Source organism: Doryrhamphus excisus, linkage group LG6 (assembly GCF_037039965.1).
Source record: "Doryrhamphus excisus strain RoL-2023G ecotype Guam linkage group LG6, RoL_Dexc_Guam_v1.1, whole genome shotgun sequence".
Lineage (NCBI taxonomy): Eukaryota > Metazoa > Chordata > Actinopteri > Syngnathiformes > Syngnathidae > Doryrhamphus > Doryrhamphus excisus.
The window spans coordinates 1,336,974-1,360,984 of NC_136362.1; the positions used below are offsets into that span (position 1 = coordinate 1,336,974).

The 24,011-nt window shown below is 37.6% G+C and overlaps 2 protein-coding genes across 6 annotated transcripts in view; one reads left to right on the top strand and one right to left on the bottom strand.

Moving 5' to 3' along the window:
• On the bottom strand, positions 1–23,747 carry wasla (WASP like actin nucleation promoting factor a). The gene is made up of 13 exons (XM_078791088.1): positions 23,273–23,747; positions 23,008–23,188; positions 13,304–13,456; positions 11,995–13,225; positions 9,301–9,435; positions 9,129–9,215; positions 8,812–8,908; positions 4,953–5,154; positions 2,823–2,865; positions 2,591–2,744; positions 908–1,473; positions 726–834; positions 1–657 (listed from the first exon to the last, which is right to left on the bottom strand). Exons 4-13 carry the CDS (start codon positions 12,097–12,099, stop codon positions 596–598), a joined length of 1,560 nt encoding a protein of 519 aa, XP_078647214.1. The 5' UTR covers positions 12,100–13,225; positions 13,304–13,456; positions 23,008–23,188; positions 23,273–23,747; the 3' UTR covers positions 1–595.
• Positions 12,022–24,011, top strand: part of iqub (IQ motif and ubiquitin domain containing) — a 17,310-nt gene continuing 5,320 nt past the window's right edge. The window contains exons 1-11 of one of the 5 annotated variants that reach the window (XM_078791079.1): positions 12,022–13,148; positions 13,208–13,279; positions 13,371–13,442; positions 14,900–14,971; positions 16,532–16,603; positions 18,802–18,873; positions 20,192–20,362; positions 22,632–22,807; positions 23,042–23,197; positions 23,276–23,486; positions 23,548–23,723. In XM_078791079.1, coding sequence (XP_078647205.1) covers positions 13,040–13,148; positions 13,208–13,279; positions 13,371–13,442; positions 14,900–14,971; positions 16,532–16,603; positions 18,802–18,873; positions 20,192–20,362; positions 22,632–22,807; positions 23,042–23,197; positions 23,276–23,486; positions 23,548–23,723 — 1,359 coding nt within the window. In that variant the 5' untranslated portion in view covers positions 12,022–13,039. The remainder of the gene's footprint in view (positions 13,149–13,207; positions 13,280–13,370; positions 13,443–14,899; positions 14,972–16,531; positions 16,604–18,801; positions 18,874–20,191; positions 20,363–22,631; positions 22,808–23,041; positions 23,198–23,275; positions 23,487–23,547; positions 23,724–24,011) is intronic. The other 4 variants (XM_078791082.1, XM_078791080.1, XM_078791081.1 and 1 more) reach the window with 4 other exon arrangements.

Sequence of the window (24,011 nt, forward strand, 5' to 3'; positions counted from 1 at the left end):
GTTCTTCTTGTAGTCCAAAAGCATAAATACGCAGAAGTACTTGACTGTAAATATTAACATTTATTGAAGTATACAATGTAGTACTCCCTACCCAGTCAGCGCTCGTTAAAAGCAAACAGTTCAAAGTTTGATTACTTCTTTTTACTGTTTGACAGCCCTGCAGCGTCCATATTTGGTCGAGTATTATTATTATTATTATTTACTATTGTCATTATTATTATTATTATGATTATTATTATTAGGATGAGCTTTGCAGCCACTTTGCATAAAGCATGACGTCACAACCCCAGCAACCAATCAGACGCCAGAAACTAATTTTGAGTTTTTTCGAAACGTCGCTGAAGAAAGCGTGAAAATGAACGCGTGCACCCAAACGCCTCGGTCACAGGAATAAAAAAAAACAAAAAAAAAAAAACACGACATTTTGGTCTTTGAGAGAAAAAAAAAAAAACTCACAAAGACGGAAAATTCGGAAATGGCGAATGTTTTTCCCAAGATGGCCGCCTAGCTACGACGATGAAACCGTCATTAAAAAAAAAAAAAAAAACTAAAATAAATAAAAGTCAACTATTGACAATACGAGTCTTTTGTGTCGTCAGTCGTCCCATTCGTCGTCTTCTTCAAAGTCTTCATCTTCATCATCATCCTCGTCGTCGTCTGGAAAAGACAAAATGGCGTCATGCTTCTGAGATACCCCGCCCCCCATTCCCCGCCCCCCCGGGTACCTGAAGAATGGATGGCTTTGCTCCTCTTTTGCATCACTTCCATAAGGGCGCCGACGATGCCCGCCGTGGGGGCTGGCGTGGGCGGCCCTGACTCCGGGTGGTCCGACACCTGCTGACAAGGACAGTGGAGTTTTTTTTTTTAGGACAAAGATTGTTTATACGACGGGAGTGCTTAATCGTACCGTTTTCAGTTGAATCCCCTGGCGGATTTGGTCCAGCAGCGCGTCCCGCCCGCTGCTGGACGCCGGTTCTCGGTGGTTCTGCTCCACCTTCTTCAGTTGTGCCCCCCCCCGGATCTGCTCCAGCAGCGCCGACGTCCCGGCGGGGACCGGCGAATGAGGGGAGTCGTTGCTTCTGCGCACGGCGTCCGGTTCCGCGGAAGGTGGGGGGACTGGTGGCGGGGGTGGCGGAGGGGGTGGAGGAGGCGGGGCGACACCTGCTGGGGGCTGCGGAGCCGCTGCGGGAGGTGGAGGGGGTGGAGCCTGTGGGGAAGAGTTCAAGGATGGAGGCGGAGGTGGTTTGTGGTGGTGGTGGTGGTGGGGTGGAGGGGGGGGCTGCTGAGCTCCCCTGGTGGGCGGTGGGGGCGGGGCACCCAGTCTGGACGGTGGCGGCGGAGGGGGGGCCGAGGCGGGGGCGCGGGACAGAGGCGGCGGAGGGGGCGGCGGAGCCCCGCGGCTTCCTCTGGACGGTGGAGGAGGAGGTGGAGGGGGAGGTGGGGGGCCACCACGAGAAGGAGGAGGTGGGGGCGCTGCAGAAGAAGGAGAGCAGAGTCATGTGACCTTCTAAATATGTCATGTGTTTAAATTATTATTATTAAATTAAATCAAATTATTATTTTTTTATTTTAATTTATTTTAATATGGTTAATTGTATGGTTTTATTAAACACATTTAAATATTATTAAATTAAATTATTCATTTTATTTAAATGTTATTAAATATTATTAAATTTAATTTAATAATATTTAAATAAAATTAATAATTTTATTTAATAATATTTACATTAAACACACACACACACAGCACCAGCATGCAGTACTGCTGAGGGCCACCAGAGGGTGCACACTCACCCTGCCTTAATTTTTTTGGTGTGGTTAATGGTATGAATTTATTCAATTAAATTAATTTAAATTATTATTATTAAACTAAATCAAATTATTTATTTTATTTAAATGTATTTTAATTTAATATTTTGGTATGGTTGATTGTATGTTTTTATTAAACAAATTTAAATATTAAATTAAATTATTAATTTTATTTAAATATTATTAAATATTATTAATTAAAATGTAATAATATTTAAATAAAATTAATAATTTAATTTAATAATATTTAAATTAAACACACACACACCAAGAGCATGCAGTACTACTGAGTGCCACCAGAGGGTGCACACTCACCCTGCCTTAATTTTTTGGTATGGTTAATGGTATGAATTTATTAAATTAAATTAATTAAAATTATTATTATTAAATTAAATCAAATTATTTATTTTATTTCATTTTAATTTACTTTAATATAATATTTTGGTATGGTTAGTTGTATGGTTTTATTAAACACATTTAAATATTATTAAATTAAATTATTAATTTTATTTAAATAGTATTAAATATTATTAAATTAAATAATATTTAAATAAAATTAATAATTAATAAATTACAATTAATCAATAATTAATAAATTAAAATTAATTAATACAATTAACAATTTAATGTTTAATTATTAATTTTATTTAAATATTATTAAATTTAATTTAATAATATTTAAATAAAATTAATAATTTAATTTAATAATATTTAAATTAAACACACACACACACCAACAGCATGCAGTACCACCGAGGGCCACCAGATGGTGCACACTCACCCTGCCTCCTCAGCTCGTTCTTCACCGCCTCCACGCCGCCTTTCTTCTCGATGAAGTCGTAGATGACCTTGGAAGTCTCGCGGTCCTTCAGCTGAGCCTCCGAGATGCCGCACATGTCAAACAGGTTCTTCAACTCGGGGTCCAGATTGTTCAGCTGCACACAAACGCACACGTGAATCACGTGACCCGCACGCCGTTTATGAGGTGTGTGTGTGTGTGTGTGTGCACTCACATCGAAACCCGTGTTGGGATCCCAGCCCACATGTCCAATATGCCTGATGGAGGAGGAGACGGGGTGGATGCAGTCAGAAAGAGGGGCACACATGCTAAGCTAAGCTACATGCTAACGTCACGACATGATGACATAGTTAGCAAATTAACAAACTTGAACCAGCTGGAAAAAAGCTAAAAATATTATATAAATAAACTCATAATATTAAGAGGAAAAATCATAAAAATAAATACTTTTTTAATAAAGTAATAATGTGAAAAAAACACAAAATAATGTAATTTTTGAAAAATAGGTTGGGACTAAACTCCAATCAACAAGTATTCTATGCCTTATGTCTTATTTTCTCTTATTATGTCTACTATATTGGGTAATAGGAGTATAAAGGTGACTATAGGGGTGTTATTTCATGTCTAGAGAGCTCTAATCATGTTAAAATGCGTATTTAGAAGGTCAAAAAAATGTTTTATATTTCTTCTTAGGTCAATCATATTGGGTAACACGAGTATAAACGTGACTATAGGGGTGTTATTTCATGCCTAGAGGGCTCTAATAATGTTAAAATGCGTATTTAGAAGGTCATTAAAATGTTTTTTATTTCTTATTAGGTCAATCATATTGGGTAACACGAGTATAAACGTGACTATAGGGGTGTTATTTCATGCCTAGAGGGCTCTAATGTTAAAATGCGTATTTAGAAGGTCATTAAAATGTTTTTTATTTTTTATTAGGTCAATCATATTGGGTAACACGAGTATAAACGTGACTATAGGGGTGCTATTTCATGTCTAGAGGGCTCTAATAATGTTAAAATGCGTATTTAGAAGGTCATAAATATGTTTTTAATGTTTCTTATCTCTTATTATGTCTACTATATTGGGTAACACGAGTATGAAGGTGAGTATAGGGGTGTTATTTCATGCCTAGAGAGCTCTAATAATATTAAAATGCATATTTAGAAGGTCATAAAAATAATTTATATTTCTTCTTATTTCTTATTAGGTCAATCATATTGGGTAACACGAGTATAAACGTGACTATAGGGGTGCTATTTCATGCCTAGAGAGCTCTAATAATGTTAAAATGCATATTTAGAAGGTCCTAAAAATGTTTTCTATGTTTTATATTGCTTCTTATTTCTTATTAGGTCAATCATATTGGGTAACACGAGTATAAACGTGACTATAGGGGTGTTATTTCATGTCTAGAGGGCTCTAATGTTAAAATGCGTATTTAGAAGGTCATAAATATGTTTTCTATGTTTTTAATGTTTCTTATCTCTTATTATGTCTACTATATTAGGTAATAGGAGTGTAAAGGTGACTATAGGGGTGTTATTTCATGTCTAGAGGGCTCTAATAATGTTAAAATGCGTATTTAGAAGGTCATAAAAAAGTTTTTTTTATTTCTTATTAGGTCAATCATATTGGGTAACACAAGTGTAAAGGTGACTATAGGGGTGTTATTTCATGTCTAGAAAGCTCTAATGTTCAAAAGCATATTTAGAAGGTCATGAACATGTTTTCTATGTTTTTAATATTTCTTATCTCTTATGATCTCTACTATATTGGGTAATAGGAGTGTAAAGGTGACTATAGGGGTGTTATTTCATGTCTAGAGGGCTCTAATCATGTTAAAAAGCATATTTAGAAGGTGGTAAACAGTCTTTCTATGTCTTATATGTCTTACTTGCTCTTATTATGTCTACTATATTAGTTAATAGGAGTGTAAAGGTGACTATAGGGGTGTTATTTCATGTCTAGAGGGCTCTAATAATGTTCGAAAGCATATTGAGAAGGTTGCAAACAGGTTTTCAGTGTCTACGTTTCTCTTATTATTGGGAAATATGAGTGTAAAGGTGACTATAGGGGTGTTATTTCATGTCTAGAGGGCTCTAATCATGTTAAAAAGCATATTTAGAAGGTGGTAAACAGGCTTTCTATGTCTTACTTGCTCTGTCTACTATATTAGTTAATAGGAGTATAAATGTGACTATAGGGGTGTTGTTTCATGTCTAGAGAGCTCTAATAATGTTAAAACGTGTATTTAGAGGGTTGTGAAAAGGTATTTTATGCTGGCACTATGAATATATAACAACTAATTTGAAATAAAATATTCATCAAATGGACTTACTGGAAGTTGCTGGGCGTGCCGATGTCCGCCTTGGTGAGCTTCTTCTTCTTGACTTTGGTCTTCTTGTCCTTGCGGGCCAGGCCGCCATGACTCAGCATGTTGTTGACGTGATACGGCAGCTGGTGGCCGTGAGAGTTGAGCAGGCGCACGTTGTTGATCTCCGGGTTCCTGATGTCCACCGTGGCCATGGGCAGAGCGGGACCTGCACGCCCAAAGATGAAGTCCATGATAACCCAAAGTTATGCCCTTGTGCCCATGTCTAGAGGGCTCTAATAATGTTAAAATGTATATTTAGATGGTGGTAAACAGGCTTTTTATGTCTTATTTTCTTTTATTATGTCTACTATACTGGATAATAGGAGTGTAAAGGTGATTGTATGGGTGCTATTTCATGTCTAGAGGGCTCTAATAATTTTCAGAGAGATATGTAGAAGGTCATAACTGGCTTTTTATGTCTTATTTTCTTTTATTATGTCTACCATATTGGGGAATAAGGGTGTAGAGGAGATTATAGGGGTGCTTTTTCATGTCTAGAGGGCTCTAATAATGTTCAAAGGCATATTTAGAAGGTTGTAACAGGCTTTTTATGTCTTATTTTCTCTTATTATGTCTACTATACTGGATAATAGGAGTGAAAAGGTGATTATAGGGGTGCTATTTCATGTCTAGAGGGCTCTAATAATGTTGATAAGCATATTTACAATATGATAAACAGGCTTTCCATGTCTTATATGTCTTGCTTGCTATTATTAGGTCTACTATACTGGGTAATAGGAGTGTGAAGGTGACTATAGGGGTGTTATTTCATGTCTAGAGGGCTCTAATATGTTTAAAAGTATATTTAGATGGTGGTAAACAGGCTTTTTATGGCTTCTATGTCTTACTTGCTATTATTATGTCTACTATATTGGGTAATAGGAGTGTAAGGGTGACTATAGGGGTGCTATTTCATGTCTAGAGGGCTCTAATAATGTTCAAAGGCATATTCAGAAGGTCATAACAGGTTTTCAGTCTTATTTTCTTTTATTATGTCTACAATATTGGGTAATAGGAGTGTAAAGGTGATTATAGGGGTACTATTTCATGTCTAGAGGGCTCTAATAATGTTAAAAGGTATATTTAGATGGTGGTAACCGGGCTATTTATGTCTGGTGGGCTTTTTATGTCTTATTTTCTTTTATTATGTCTACCATATTGGGTAATAAAAGTGTAAAGGTCATTATAGGGGTGCTATTTCATTTCTAGAGGGCTCTAATCATGTTAAAAAGCATATTTAGAAGGTCATAACAGGTTTTCAGTCTTATTTTCTTTTATTATGTCTACTATATTGGGTGATGGGAATTTAAAGGTGATTATAGGGGTACTATTTCATGTCTAGAGGGCTCTAATGTTAAAAAGTATATTTAGATGGTGGTAAACAGGCTTTTAATGTCTTATATGTCTTACTTGCTATTATTATGTCTTCTATATTAGGTACGAGGAGTGTAAGGGTGACTATAGGGGTGTTATTTCATCTCTAGAGGGCTCTAATAATGTAAAAAAAATATTTAGATTGTGGTCATCTATGCTGGAACTATGAAATGATTTTGCAGCCTGACATTAGCGGCTATACGACGTACGAGTGGACAGGAAGCTGTAGATAATTCTATTAAAAATGGGGGGGCGCTGAGAAAGAAGGGCAAACTGTGGGAGTTTCCTGGTGAAAACGGGAGTGCTGACATAGCATGCACGCTAACGACTCAACCGCAGGAAAGAGGGACGCCTGTCGCCAGTCCAAAAAGAGCCGATGACGTAACCGTGGCGTCCATGTGAAGATTGATGATGTCATGGCCGCCAGAATTTGCTCGCTCCTTGGAATCATCATAATCTCCATTTGATGGAATCCTTAATCTGGAGCTAATCCCAGTCCAAATCCCTGGACTGCCCATCCACCGCCGATGGACGTCTTGGACTTGGACTTAGACCCGTCTGAGGTTCTTTGAGGTTCCACAGAGCAGAGCGAGACCTCAAAGATCCACAATGGGACGTCTCACTCCAATACACTCCTCATATGCAGACATGGAGTGTTGCGTTCGAGACCGCCAGGAAATACTCGGGAGGTCAGAAATATTGGACCGATTACGTGACTTCCTGTCTTCCGCTCGCCATTTGACAGGAAAGCAAGGCGACGGTGGGAGACGCCTTCCAGATTAGTGGGGGGGGACAGATGGGACGCCCCGCTGGAGGGATTAACCTGCACGAGACGCCCCGCGCCATCACGTGACGTGCGCTTACAACTGTTCAGTGAAAAAAAAAACGGTCCCTGGGCCGCACTTTGGACACCCGTGGTGTGTCTCTCCTTCTCTGCACTCGCTACGTTTACTGTTGTCTTAAAGTTTCCTCTTTTGGAAAAGACTGGAACGCTGAACATCCAGCAGCAACACAACATTTGGCATGACTAGTATTTGGATGAAAAATATACTCCTGCGTTTGTTTACTTCCTCATTTACTGTGACTATAGGGGTGTTATTTCATGTCTAGAGGGCTCTAATATAAAAAAGTGTATTTAGTAGGTTGTGAACAAATTTTCTGTGTCTTATTTTTTGTCTTATTACATCTGCTATATTGGGAATTAGGAGTATAAAAGTGACTATAGGGGTGTTATTTCATGTATAGAGGGCTCTAATATAAAAAAGTGTATTTAGTAGGTTGTGAACAAATTTTCTATGTCTTATTTTCTCTTATTGCATCTACTATATTGGGAATTAGGAGTATAGAGTGACTATAGGGGTGTTATTTCATGGCTTGAGGGCTCTAATATAATAAACAACTTGTCTATGTCTTATTTTCTCTTATTACATCTACTATATTGGGTAATAGGCATGTAAAGGTGACTATAGGGGTGTTATTTCATGTCTAGAGGGCTCTAATATAAAACAAGTGTATTTAGTAGGTCGTGAACAAATTTTCTATGTCTTATTTTCTCTTATTGCATCTACTATATTGGGAATTAGGAGTATAGAGTGACTATAGGGGTGTTATTTCATGTCTAGAGGGCTCTAATGTTAAGTGCATTTAGTCAGACATGTAAAACTTTTTGTCTTATTTTCTCTTATTATGTCTACTATATTGGGAATTAGGAGTATAAAAGTGACTATAGGGGTGTTATTTCATGTCTAGAGGGCTCTAATATAAAAAAAGTGTATTTAGTAGGTTGTGAACAAATTTTCTATGTCTTATTTTCTCTTATTACATCTGCTATATTGGGTAATATGAGTGTAAAGGTGACTATAGGGGTGTTATTTCATGTCTAGAGGGCTCTAATATAAAAGTGTATTTAGTAGGTCTTGAACAACTCTTCTGTGTCTTATTTTCTGTCTTATTACATCTGCTATATTGGGTAATAGGAGTATAAAAGTGACTATAGGGGTGTTATTTCATGTCTAGAGGGCTCTAATATAAAAATGTGTATTTGGTAGGTCATTAACAACTTTTTTATGTCTTATTTTCTCTTATTACATCTGCTATATTGGGTAATAGGAATGTAAAGGTGACTATAGGGGTGTTATTTCATGTCTAGAGGGCTCTAACATAAAAAAACAACTTTTCTATGTCTTATTTTCTCTTAGTACATCTACTATATTGGGAATTAGGAGTATACAAGTGACTATAGGGGTGTTATTTCATGTCTAGAGGGTTCTAATGTAAAAAGGTGTATTTAGTAGGTTTTGAACAACTTTTCTATGTCTTATTTTCTCTTATTACATCTACTATATTGTGTAATAGGAGTGTAAAGGTGACTATAGGGGTGTTATTTCATGTCTAGAGGGCTCTTTTCTGTCCCATTTTAGGTCACCAGCGGCTCAAAGAGAAAACTTGCCAGTTTTTCGTTGGCGTCGGCTGAGCAGGTCGTTGATGGCCACTCGGAATCGCTTGGCCTCTTCTTCGCTGGCAAAGTTCAAACCCATCTGGCTGGTCTGGGGGCGACAACACGGACTCATGAGCATCGACAGACATGTCACGTCTTGTCACCAGCAGGGGGCGGAGTTACATGACAACGATGCTACCTGTCAAATCCAACTACAAGTTCACACGTTGCATGCAAAGCCTTTCTTTGTGTTGCTGCATTGTATCCTGACTTCCTGACCTTTCACAATAAAACAGGAAGTGATGAGCGTGCTAGCCTGGGATACTCACATCCCCCACGAAGGAGATGAAGTAGGACCTGGAGCAGCTGATGGAGAAGCTGTGGTAGAGCTCCTGCTCGAACATGGTTTTACCCTCCTGCAACAACACACACACACACACACACACCGAGTCACCACCATCATTCCAGAAGCTTCCCTTGTTTATGGATGCAGCAGCTCACCTTGATGTCAAACACCCGGATGAAGTAGGACCTCTGCGGGTTGTCTTTGACCAAGCACGCCACCCCGCAGCACTTCTTCGCCCAACTGCAGCTCCTGTCTGCGCCGTAGACCTGGACCACCGCCGAACACAACGCCTGCGCGCCACAGCAAAGGGCGCTCAACATTGCACGTCTGTTATGTCATCACTAGGAATGCTTGATCATATATCAAAATTGTGTGTGTGTGTGTGTGTGTACGCAAACAATATGTGCATGAGATAAGCAACACAATTTATCATTTAAAAACAAACAAAAATAGTACTCACCATAATTAATAAAGCAATAATCACACCATAAATCAAAATAAAGACAAATAAATGATGATGTTATTTCCTGTCTGGGGGGCTCTAATATGAAAAAAATGTATTTAGTAGGATGTGAACAACTTTTTTATGTCTTATTTTCTTTTATTACATCTGCTATATTGGTTATAGGAGTGTAAAGGTGACTATAGGGGTGTTATTTACTGTCTAGAGGGCTCTAACATACAAAAAAAATGATTTAGTAGGTCATGAACAACTTTTCTATGTCTTATTTTCTCTTATTACATCTGCTATATTGGGAAATAAGAGTGTAACGGTGACTATAGGGGTGTTATTTCCTGTCTGGAGGGCTCTAATATGAAAAAATGTATTTAGTAGGATGTGAATAACTTTCTTATGTCTTATTTTCTCTTATTACATCTACTATATTGGGAAATAGTAGTGTAAAGGTGACTATAGGGGTGTTATTTACTGTCTAGAGGGCTCTAATATACAAAAAAATGATTTAGTACGCCGTGAATAACTTTTTTTATGTCTTATTTTCTCTTATTACATCTGCTATATTGGGTAATAGGAGTGTAAAGGTGATTATAGGGGTGTTACTTCCCGTCTAGAGGGCTCTAATATAAAAACGTGTATTTAGTAGGTCGTGAACAACTTTTTTCATGTCTTATTTTCTCTTATTACATCTACTATATTGGGAAATAGGAGTGTAAAGGTGACTATAGGAGTGTTATTTCCTGTCTAGAGGGCTGTAATATAAAAAATGTATTTAGTAGGTCGTGAACAACTTTTCTATGTCTCATTTTCTCTTATTACATCTGCTATATTGGGAAATAGGAGTGTAAAGGTTACTTTAGGGGTGTTATTTACTGTCTAGAGGGCTCTAATCTAAAAAATTTATTTAGTAGGATGTGAACAACTTTTTTATGTCTAATTTTCTCTTATTACATTTGCTATATTGGGTTATAGGGGTGTAAAGGTGACTATAGGGGTGTTATTTACTGTCTAGAGGGCTCTAATATGAAAAAAGTATTTAGTAGGATGTGAACAACTTTTTTATGTCTTATTTTCTCTTATTACATCTGCTATATTGGGAAATATGAGTGTAAAGGTGACTATAGGGGTGTTATTTCCTTTCTAGAGGGCTCTAATATGAAAAAGTGTATTTAGTAGGTCGTGAATAACTTTTTTGTGTCTTATTTTCTCTTATTACATCTGCTATATTGGGAAATAGGAATGTAAAGGTGACTATAGGGGTGTTATTTCCTGTCTAGAGGGCTCTAATATAAAAAAATGTATTTAGTAGGTCGTGAACAACTTTCCTATGTCTTATTTTGTCTTATTACATCTACTATATTGGGAATTAGGAGTGTAAAAGTGACTATAGGGGTGTTATTTCATGTCTAGAGGGCTCTAATTTAATAAATTTTATTTAGGACGTGTTAAACTTTTCTGTCCCATTTTAGGTTTGTTATCTTAGGAAAATTAAGTCAAAATATTATGGGAATAAAGTATAAAAGTTTAAATAGTTGGAAAATGTAAAAAAAAAGCAAAACCACAGAAATACAAAAAAACAGCTAAGCTATAATAAGAAACATCACAATATTAAGAAAAAAAACATTTCAATTTTACAAGAATAAACTCGTAATATCATGAGGAGAAATAATGTCATTTTATTAGCATAGAGCTGTGACATTTGAAAATATATGTTGTTTTTTCATAATAAAAAGTAACAATATTATGAGGAAAAAATTAATTAGTCTAATTATTATTTTAAATTATTTAAAAAAATCAAAATCATACTTTTTTAAAAGGTTTCGACACCCCTGAGTCTAAAACAGAAAGATGACTTGCTGAAGTAGTCATCGTCACTCCTTAGCATCCGCAAGCTAGCTGCTACCTTAAAGGGCCAGCAGCACGTCCAAAATGATGCAGCCTTGACCTTGGCCAACGTCCCAAAATCAAAGTTCCTTCAGAGTCGGGGGTCCAAGAGCTTTAAAATTCTAATCCCTGCGTCAAATCATCCATCAGGCCTCGGATATACGCTCCTTAACGCGGCGGAACTCGAACATGCGGCGATAATCCCACTATGTCCACCAATCACTAAAATGGCACACCTTTAACACACGTGGTTAATTAAGCAGAGCAAGATGGCGACCACCAACAAGCCATTAATAAAGCTTTGACGGATGAGGATTAGAATGGGGGGGGGTTAAATCCGCATCAAACATGGCATCCATATGATGCCAAGTGGGATACATTATTGTAATCAACACAGCTGGTTTTTTGATGCAGGTGTTACTCAAACGCATCCTCCCCATAACAAATATTGTCAAGAGTATGATTGGTTTCAATTAGTGGGTCGTACCGGCGGGCGGTGATACCTTACCGTACATTTCCTGCCCAGGTAGCCGAACAGGCAGTCGTTCTCCTGCGGTGTCAGCAGCAAGGAGCCCACGTTAGCGGCCCTGCGGGGCGGCGGGTGGTTGTTCATGGCTTGGAGTTGTTGCGAAACGACGTTGTTTGTTGGTGCTAGCAAAGTGCTAATGACGACTATTTACAAAACATCCATGCGGGCTCCGGACGATGTGGCCTCCGGCCGGATCATCTCCGCCGACTGCGGGCTGGAGGGCGGCCAAGGACTGGGCGTGTCCTGGGACTGCACCTGCCTCGAAAAGCAACTTAATTCCTCGGTTAGATTTTAAATAAGTTAAATTATTGCCTCTGTTGTTGTCTTCAGGGACACAAACGCGTAAGTTTCATCGTAAAAAGTCAATCAGCCACAGCAGCGATGCGTCCATCCAACATGGCAACGACATGGAGCGTACTACTCCAGCTAGGTGGACTATGGGCGGGGGTGTTCGAAAAATGTCCACCGGAGCTACAGCGAGGAATATAAACTCAGCGAACATAAAAACTGTTACTAAATATGTTAATTAATGTTACGATTAATAAACTCGAAACAAAATGTGAAACGCAATTTGAATTCGATGTGCTAATAAAGTGGTTTGGTCCGAGGAATGCCGCTCTGCGGAGGCACTGGTGGGCGGGTTTTGTGTGACGTCATATGTGAAGGCCAGATGGCGGACGCAGAGATGTAAATAAGAACCCCACAAAGTCCTAAATTATTGAATATTTCGTTCGCTAGGACTCCGCGTTTGATGGAACCATTTATAGCCCAAACTGTGGATAAAAATATGACCAATATTTGTAATAAATTTCGTGTATTTCCGCGAGTTGTTTTTTTTAACACGAAAAAACTTTATTTGTATCTGAATTTAACAAACCTATTCAATGATAAACTATGTTATGTTATGTTTTGTTTGAATGGTAACTGTCATTAAAGGAAAGGGGGAGGGGCTTGTCGCGTTGTTGCCATGGCAACGTGTAAACGGAAGCCCTGTTGTTGCTAACGGGACTAGTGTGGAAGGATCATGTCGGAGGAAGAACAGCAGAGTCCAGCTGAAGGAAACCCCTCACAGGAGGACCCAGAAGAACCCCTTCATGAGGAGGAGCAGCAGCAGGTTGACGGGTCGAATCCAGGTGAGACATGTCGATGTTATTGAGGGGTTAAAATCAATTTATGACATCCATTTGTGCAGTTGAGCAGCAGACTGGTGCTGAAACAGAACAATCCAATAATGAGGAAAATGTAGAAGAGTCCACAGCTACAGGTGAGTCCATTCGTGATGTTCTACTTCACTATGGCGTCCACTTCCACTTCCTGTTTGGCTGTCATGGAAGCTAACGCCATCATTTGTGTAGATGAGCAGCAGGCTGACGTTGTGACGGATCAATCCAACAACGAGGACAATGTGGAACACTCAGCGGCGACAGGTGAGTACCATTACCTAATAGAGTAGACATAATAAGAGAAAATAAGACACATAAGACAAAAGAAAACCTGTTTACAACCATCTAAATGCAATTTTGAATATTATTGGAGCCCTCTAAACATGAACCAACACCCCTATAGTCACCTTAATAAGACAAAGAAAACCTCTTTAGGACTTTCTAAATACCCTTATAAACATTATTAGAGCCCTCTAGACGTGAAATAACACCCCTATGTTGACCTTTAAACTGCTATTACCAAATATGGTAGACATAAGAAGACAAAATAAGACATAATAAACCTGTCCATGACCTTCTAAATTAGCTTTTTACCATTAGAGCCACGTAGACATGAAATAACACCCCTATAGTCACCTTCACACTCCCATTACTTAATAGAGTAGACATAATAAGAGAAAATAAGACACATAAGACAAAAGAAAACCGGTTTACAACCATCTAAATGCAATTTTGAATATTACTGGAGCCCTCTAAACATGAAACAACACCCCTATAGTCACCTTAATAAGACAAAGAAAACCTCTTTAGGACTTTCTAAATACCCTTTTAAACATTATTAGAGCCCTCTATAAATGGAATAACACCCCTATATTGACCTTTAAACTGCTATTACCCAATATAGTAGACATAAGACATAGTAAACCTGTCCATGGCCTTCTAAATAAGCGTTTTACCATTAGAGCCCTCTAAACATGAAACAACACCCCTATAGTCACCTTTCACACCTATTACCCATTATACAGTAGTCGACATAAGAGAAAATAAGACAGATAAGACAAAAAACAAAACCTGTTTAGGACTTTCTGAATACCCTTATAAACATTATTAGAGCCCTCTAGACGTGAAATAACACCCCTATGTTGACCTTTAAACTGCTATTACCAAATATGGTAGACATAAGAAGACAAAATAAGACATAATAAACCTGTCCATGACCTTCTAAATTAGCTTTTTACCATTAGAGCCACGTAGACATGAAATAACACCCCTATAGTCACCTTCACACTCCCATTACTTAATAGAGTAGACATAATAAGAGAAAATAAGACACATAAGACAAAAGAAAACCTGTTCACAACTGTCGAAATGCAATTTTCAATAATATTGGAGCCCTCTAAACATGAAATAACACCCCTATAGTCACCTTCACACTCCCATTACCTAATAGAGTAGACATAATAAGAGAAAATAAGACACTTAAGACATAAGAAAACCTGTTTGCAACATTCTAAATACCTTTTTCAATATCACTAGAGCCCTCTAAATATGAAATAACACCCCTATAGTCACCTTTTTTACAAAACAGCATGATTTATTAAATAATGTATTTTTCAAAAGCCATGATGTAATGAGACACACAGTGGCGAGGGATTATTTGACTTCACTGACGTCCACTTCCTGTTTGGCTGTTATGGAAGCTAACGGCATCATTATTGTAGATGAGCAGCAGGCTGACGTTGTGACGGATCAATCCAACAACGAGGACAATGTGGAACACTCAGCGGCGACAGGTGAGTACCCTGATGACTTTATGCAGTAATCCCTCCTCACATATATTTACCTTTAAACTGATATTACCCAATATGGTAGACATAAGACAAAATAAGACATAATAAACCTGTTCATGACCTTCTAAATAAGCTTTTTACCATTAGAGCCCTCTAGACATGAAATAACACCCCTATAGTCACCTTTACACTCCTATTACCCATTATACAGTAGTCGACATAAGAGAAAATAAGACATATAAGACAAAGAAAAGCTCTTTAGGACTTTCTCAATACCCTTTTAAACATTATTAGAGCCCTCTAGAAATGGAATAACACCCCTATATTGACCTTTAAACTGCTATTACCCAATATGGTAGACATAATAGGAGAAAATAAGATACATAAAACAAAAAAACTGTTTAAAACCTTCTAAATACCATTTTCAACATTACTAAAGCCCTCTAAACATGAAATAACACCCCTATAGTCATCTTTACACGCCTATTACCCAATATACAGTAGTCGACATAAGACAAAATAAGACAGATAAGACAAAGAAAACCTGTCTAGGACTTTCTAAATATCATTTTAAACATGATTAGAGCCCTCTAGACATGAAATAACACCCCTATATTTACCTTTAAACTGCTATAACCCAATATGGTAGACATAAGACATAATAAACCTGTCCATGACCTTCTATATAAGCTTTTTACCAGTAGAGCCACGTAGACATGAAATAACACCCCTATAGTTACCTTCACACTCCTATGACATAATAGAGCAGACATAATAAAAGAAAATAAGACACATAAGACAAAAGAAACACTGTTTAAAACCTTCTAAATACCGTTTTCAATATTACTAGAACACATATATTTACCTTTAAACTGATATTACCTAATATGGTAGACATAAGACAAAATAAGACATAATAAACCTGTTCATGACCTTCTAAATAAGCTTTTTACCATTAGAGCCATGAAGACATGAAATAACACCCCTATAGTCACCTTCACATTCCTATGACATAATAGAGTAGACATAATAAAAGAGAATAAGACACATAAGACAAAAAACCTTGTTTACAACCTTTTAAATACCATTTTCAATATTAATAGAGCCCTCTAACATGAAATAACACCCCTATAGTCATCTTTACATACCTATTACCCAACATACAGTAGTTGACATAAGAGAAAATAAGACAGATAAGACGAAGAAAACCTGTCTAGGACTTTCTCAATACCCTTTTACCCTTTTACCATTAGAGCCCTCTAAACATGAAATAACACCCCTATAGTCACTGTCACACTCCTATGACATAATAGAGTAGACATGATAGAAGAAAATAAGACAGATAAGACTGTTTAAAGCCATCTAAATACCGTTTTCAATATCACTAGAGCCCTCTAAACATGAAATAACATCCCTATAGTCACCTTTTTCAATTAATTAATGTATTTTTCAAAAGCCATGATGTAGTGAAGACACACGATTGGAAGCCCACATTATTTGACTTCACTATGACTTCCACTTCCTGTTTGGCTGTCATGGACGCTAACGGCATCATTTGTGTAGATGAGCAGCAGGCTGACGTTGTGACGGATCAATCCAACAACGAGGACAATGTGGAACACTCAGCGGCGACAGGTGAGTACCCTGATGACTTTATGCCGTAATCCCTCGTTTATGGCGTTTAGTTGGGTCCAGACCCGACCATCATGGAAAACATGGAACACCTTATTTTAAGATTGCTTATTTATCTATGGAATATTTCATAGATACCTCCTAACTCCTAAATACGTTTTATAACATTATTAGAGCTCTCTAGACATGAAATAACACCCCTATAGTCACCTTTACATGCCTATTACCCAATATACAGTGTCGACATAAGACAAAATAAGACACAGTAAACCTGTTCATGACCTTCTAAATAAGTGTTTTACCATTAGAGCCCTCTAGACATGAAATAACACCCCTATAGTCGCCTTTACATGCCTATTACCCAATATACAGTGTCGACATAAGACAAAATAAGACACAGTAAACCTGTTCATGACCTTCTAAATGTGTTTTAAGTGTTTTACCATTAGAGCCATCTAGACATGAAGTAACACCCCTATAGTCACCTTTACACGCCTATTACCCAATATACAGTAGTCGACATTAGAGAAAATAAGACAAATAAGACAAAGAAAACCTGATTAGGACTTTCTAAATACCATTGTACACATTATTAGAGCCCTCTAGATATGAAATAACACCCCTATATTGACCTTTAAACTGCTATTACCGAATATGGTGGACATAAGAAGACAAAATAAGACATAAAACATGGAACACCTTATTTTGTAAGATTGCTTATTTATCTATGGAATATTTCATAGATACCTCCTAACTCCTAAATACGTTTTATAACATTATTAGAGCTCTCTAGACATGAAATAACACCCCTATAGTCACCTTTACATGCCTATTACCCAATATACAGTGTCGACATAAGACAAAATAAGACACAGTAAACCTGTTCATGACCTTCTAAATAAGTGTTTTACCATTAGAGCCCTCTAGACATGAAATAACACCCCTATAGTCGCCTTTACATGCCTATTACCCAATATACAGTGTCGACATAAGACAAAATAAGACACAGTAAACCTGTTCATGACCTTCTAAATGTGTTTTAAGTGTTTTACCATTAGAGCCATCTAGACATGAAGTAACACCCCTATAGTCACCTTTACACGCCTATTACCCAATATACAGTAGTCGACATTAGAGAAAATAAGACAAATAAGACAAAGAAAACCTGATTAGGACTTTCTAAATACCATTGTACACATTATTAGAGCCCTCTAGATATGAAATAACACCCCTATATTGACCTTTAAACTGCTATTACCGAATATGGTGGACATAAGAAGACAAAATAAGACATAAAACATGGAACACCTTATTTTGTAAGATTGCTTATTTATCTATGGAATATTTCATAGATACCTCCTAACTCCTAAATACGTTTTATAACATTATTAGAGCTCTCTAGACATGAAATAACACCCCTATAGTCACCTTTACATGCCTATTACCCAATATACAGTGTCGACATAAGACAAAATAAGACACAGTAAACCTGTTCATGACCTTCTAAATAAGTGTTTTACCATTAGAGCCCTCTAGACATGAAATAACACCCCTACAGTCACCTTTACACTCCTATTACCCAAATTACAGTGTCGATGTAAGAGAAAATAAGACAAAGAAAACCTGATTAGGACTTTCTAAATACCATTGTACACATTATTAGAGCCCTATAGACATGGAATAGCACCCCTATATTCACCTTTAAACTGCTATTACCCAATATGGTAGACACAAGACATAATAAACCTGTCCATGACCTTCTGCTTTTTACCATTAGAGCCACGTAGACATTAAATAACACCCCTATAGTTACCTTCACACTCCTATGACATAATAGAGTAGACATAATAAAAGAAAATAAGACACAAGACAAAAGAGAAACTGTTTAAAACCTTTTAAATACCGTTTTGAACATTACTAGAGCCCTCTAAACATGAAATAACACCCCTATAGTCACCTTCACACTCCATTACCAAATAGGGTAGACATACTAAGAGCAAATAAGACACATAAGACAGATAAGACTAAGAAAACTTGTATAGGACTTTCTACATACCATTGTAAACATTATTAGAGCCCTCTAGACATGGACTAACACCCCTATATTGACATTTAAACTGCTATTACCCAATATGGTAGACATAAGACATAAGACACTTCCTGTGTGGCTATCATGGAAGCTAACGCTATCATTTGTGTAGATGAGCAGCAGGCCGACCAGACTGATCAGACCAACGATGATGAGGAGAAAGTGGAAACGTCAACAACAACAGGTGAGTCAGGCGATTCTTCCAGCAAGGGCTAACCGTGTCATGGCGGTCATGATTGACGGCTCTGTGACTGATAAGCTCAGTAAACAAGCCAGCATGCTAACCTTTAGCTGGTTAGCATTGTCAATATGCTTGTTAGCATCTTTGCATTGAATCCATTTTTATAGGTATAAACTTACTATATTGGCTAAACACTAGCATGCTAACCTTTAGCTGGTTAGCATTGTCAATATGCTAGTTAGCATCTTTACATTGAATAATCAATTTTTATAGGTATAAACTTACTATATAGGCTGTTAGCATGTTAGCTTTTTAGTTTTTTCAAAGATATACATAGACTTACGTAATGTAATCATTGGTATTGTTAGCATGCAAACAGTATGTTAGCAATGCTAGTATGTTAATGCTACAAGGTTGGCATTGAATCCATTTTTATAGGTATAAACTTACTATATAGGCTAAACACTAGCATGCTAAGTGTTAGCATGTTAGCTTTTTAGTTTTTTCAAAGATATACATAGACTTACGTAATGTAATCATTGGTATTGTTAGCATGCAAACAGTATGTTAGCGATGCTAGTATGTTAATGCTACAAGGTTGGCATTTAATCCATTTTTATAGGTATAAACTTACTATATATGCTAAACACTAGCATGCTAAGTGTTAGCATGTTAGCTTTTTAGTTTTTTCAAAGATAGACTTACGAAATGTAATCATTGTCATTGTTAGAATGCAAACAGTATGTTAGCGATGCTAGTATGTTAATGCTACAAGGTTGGCATTGAATCCATTTTTATAGGTATAAACTTACTATATATGCTAAACACTAGCATGCTAAGTGTTAGCATGTTAGCTTTTTAGTTTTTTCAAAGATAGACTTACGAAATGTAATCATTGTCATTGTTAGCATGCAAGCAGTATGTTAGCAATGCTAGTATGTTAATGCTAGAAGGTTGGCATTTAATCCATTTTATATACTGATTAAAGATGTTTTTAATATTTGACAGCCCTAATATACTTACATAAACACTAGCATGCTAGATGTTAGCAAGTTAGATTTGTTGTTTTTTCCAATATATAAACTTATATAAATGATAAATATTTTCATGTTAGGTGTTTGCATGTTAAATATTAACATTCTAACATTAGCATCAAAAGTTTTGTATATTCAAAATGATAAATTTGGGTGTTTTCATGTTAAAGTGAGATAATACAAACAGTGCTGGCATGCTAGTATGTGAACGTTAGCCTGTTAGCATTTAAGCCAACATGTTAACTTGTCAAAAAAAGACTAGCGTGTGGTTTTTTTTTTTGGTTCAGGGCAACTGGCGGCCGACGAGGAAAGCCTCACGGAGCACGGCATCCTTCCTCACAGCACCGTAACCGTGGAGACGACATCATCAGACCCCGACAAACACCCGCTGACAGCAGCCGACCTGATCACAGAGCCGGAAACCATGCCTGACGTCATCAATGTCAGCCTGCAGACCGGTATGGAACCTCCATCTTCTATGCTACTTATTCTTGCTAGGGTGGATGGGGGTATGCTGGAGCCAACATAATACATAATACCACTGTTTACAATCTTCTAAATATGCTTTTTAACATTAATAGAGACCTCTAGATGTGAAATAACACCCCTATAGTCACATTTGCACTCCTATTATCCAATATAGTACAAATATTAAGAGCAAACACAGCATATAAGACATAATACCATTATTTAAAATCTTCTAAATATGCTTTTTATCATTAATAGAGACCTCTAGATGTGAAATAACACCCCTATAGTCACATTTGCACTCCTATTATCCAATATAGTACAAATATTAAGAGAAAAATACGGCATATAAGACATATTACCACAGTTTACAATCTTCTAAATAGGCTTTTTAACATTAATAGAGACCTCTAGACAAGAAATAACACCCCTATAGTCACCTTTACACTCCTATTATCCAATATAGTACAAATATTAGGACAAAATACGGCATTTAAGTCATAATACCACAGTTAACAATCTTTTGCTTTTCTATGCTTTTTATCATTAATAGAGACCTCTAGATATGAAATAGCACCCCTATAGTCACATTTGCACTCCTATTATCCAATAAAGTACAAATATTAAGAGAAGAAATGGCATATAAGACATAATAACACTGTTTACAATCTTCTAAATATGCTTTTTGACATTAATAGAGACCTCTAGATGTGAAATAACACCCCTATAGTCACCTTGGCACTCCTATTATCCAATATAGTACAAATATTAAGAGAAAATACAGCATATAAGACATAATATCGCTGTTAGCAATCTTTTAAATATGCTTTTTAACATTAATAGAGCCATCTAGATGTGAAATAGCACCCCTATAGTCACCTTGGCACGCCTATTATCCAATATAGTACAAATATTAAGAGGAAACACGGCATATAAGACATAATACCACAGTTTACAATCTTCCAAATATGCTTTTTAACATTAATAGAGACCTCTTGATATGAAATAACACCCCTATAGTCAACTTTGCACTCCTATTACCCAATATAGTACAAATATTAAGAGCAAACACAGCATATAAGACATAATACCATTGTTTACAATCTTCTAAATATACTTTTTAACATTAATAGAGACCTCTAGATGTGAAATAACACCCCTATTGTCACCTTTATACTCCTATTATCCAATATAGTAGACATAATAAGAAAAACATGGCATATATACAACATAAAACAACTGTTTACAGCCTTCTAAATATAGTTTTCAACATTAGAGCCCACTACATGTGAAATAACACCCCTATAGTCAATTTTGCACTCCTATTATCCAATATAGTACAAATATTAGGAGAAAATACGGCATTTAAGTCATAATACCACTGTTAATAATCTTCTATTCTTTTTAACATAGAGACCTCTAGATGTGAAATAGCACCCCTATACTCACATTTGCACTCTTATTATCCAATAAAGTACAAATATTAAGAGAAGAAATGGCATATAAGACATAATAACACTGTTTACAATCTTCTAAATATGCTTTTTATCATTAATAGTGACCTCTAGATGTGAAATAACACCCCTATAGTCACCTTTATACTCCTATTATCCAATATAGTAAACATAATAAGAGAAAACATGGCATATATACAACATAAAACAACTGTTTACAGCCTTCTAAATATAGTTTTCAACATTATAGAGCTCTCTAGATGTGAAATAACACCCCTATAGTCACCTTTATACTACTATTATCCAATATAGTACAAATATTAAGAGAAAAAACGGCATATAAGACATAATACCACTGTTTACAATCTTCTAAATATGCTTTTTAACATTAATAGAGACCTCTAGATGTGGAATAACACCCCTATAGTCACCTTTATACGCCTATTATCCAATATAGTAAACATAATATGAGAAAACATGGCATATATACAACATAAAACAACTGTTTACAGCCTTCGAAATATAGTTTTCAACATTATAGAGCTCTCTAGATGTGAAATAACACCCCTATAGTCACCTTTATACTACTATTATCCAATATAGTACAAATATTAAGAGAAAAAACGGCATATAAGACATAATACCACTGTTTACAATCTTCTAAATATGCTTTTTAACATTAATAGAGACCTCTAGATGTGATATAACACCCCTATAGTCACATTTGCACTCCTATTATCCAATATAGTACAAATATTAAGAGAAAAAAAGACAAACACTTGTATCGTTCTTTCATGGCGTCCAGATGATGGCGTGCTCCAGGATGTGCCGGTGGAGATCGAGCGTCCCCAACAGGAGAAAGCGTTCCTGGGCGGCTACAGGCACAAGCTGACGGGGGCCGAGTACCACCACGCCACCGCCCAGACTCGACCCAGGAGGAGGCCCGACCGAGGGGTGGTCGTGTTCAGTCGCGAAACGCAGGTAAAACAAGCTGAGGAATCGAACTTTTAAAGGGGAGCCATGATGTTTATTTTGGAGCCTTTTGTATCGGAAAGCTTTTTAGATCTTACAGAATCTGCACCTATTCCAGCGGTATTTGGGTTTCCTGCCAAAATGGCGGGAAGTGCGCCATTTTTAGGTCATATAGTAGGTCAGACAAGTGGGAAAAGTATCATACGTACCCTTTAAGGATTTGTCGCTCACGTGTCCCGCCAGACAGCGGAACTGGTCTCCGAGACCCAGCAGTCCGCCCCCAGCGTCACCACTCAGATGACCAGCGTCGGCTGCTACATCTCCAACCTCACCGACAAGCTGCTCAGCCCGGGAAGCTACCTCACCGCCGAGGAATACCACAACACCAGACTGAACGCGGTAAGAGAGAGAGAGAACGCCATCATGGCGGATGCCGTACTTCCCGAAATGACGGAGACGGCGTTAACTGCCTACCAGGTGATACGACTGCAGGCGCACACTCGCCGCTGGCTCAGCTGTCGGGCGGTGGACCGCCTCAGAAGGCAACGCGACCGCCGCCTGACCTGGATGGACCTCCAGGAGAGGAGGCGACAGGAGGAGAAGGAGGAGCTCATGCAGGACAGCCGCAACCGATGGATGCAGCCGAAGAAGCGGGAGGACCTCAACCTGCTGTACCACGCCCTGGAGAGTACGTGGAAGGTCGGAAGCGTGTACGTGTGTCCATGACCTTAAACGTGTGTGTGAGACAGAGTGGAGGAGCGACAAGGAGCAGCAGATCAACACCACGCTGCGAGGATCCGAGAGGAAGGCCGCCCTCTGCTCGCTGCTGGAGCAGGAGACGCAGTACATCGCCACCATCGGACGCCACGGCATCGCCATCAGGAGCAACAACTACAACAAAGCTGTGCGGAAGTTCCTGGACAAGGTCAGCGTACACAACCACGATGAGGGAATTCCCAAGTAGGATTCCTGATTTATATAGAAAACCTGTTTACCACCTTCTAAATACACACTTGAACATAATTAGAGCCCTCCAAACATGAAATAACACCCCTATAGTCACCTTTACACTCCTATAATCCAATATAGGAGACGTAATAAGAGAAAACACATGTTTCCAACCTTCTAAATATACTTTGAAAACATTATTAGAGCCCTCTAGACATGAAATAGCACCCCTATAGGCAGCTTAACACACCTATTACCCAATATA

Coding starts and splice junctions, on each gene's coding strand:
- wasla (XM_078791088.1), bottom strand. CDS start 12,099: ATGAACAACCACCCGCCGCCCCGCAGGGCCGCTAACGTGGGCTCCTTG. Junction 9,436..11,994: donor ACCTGGGCAGGAAATGTACG/GTAAGGTATCAC, acceptor TGTGGCGCGCAG/GCGTTGTGTTCGGCGGTGGT. Junction 1,474..2,590: donor GAACGAGCTGAGGAGGCAGG/GTGAGTGTGCAC, acceptor CTTCTTCTGCAG/CGCCCCCACCTCCTCCTTCT.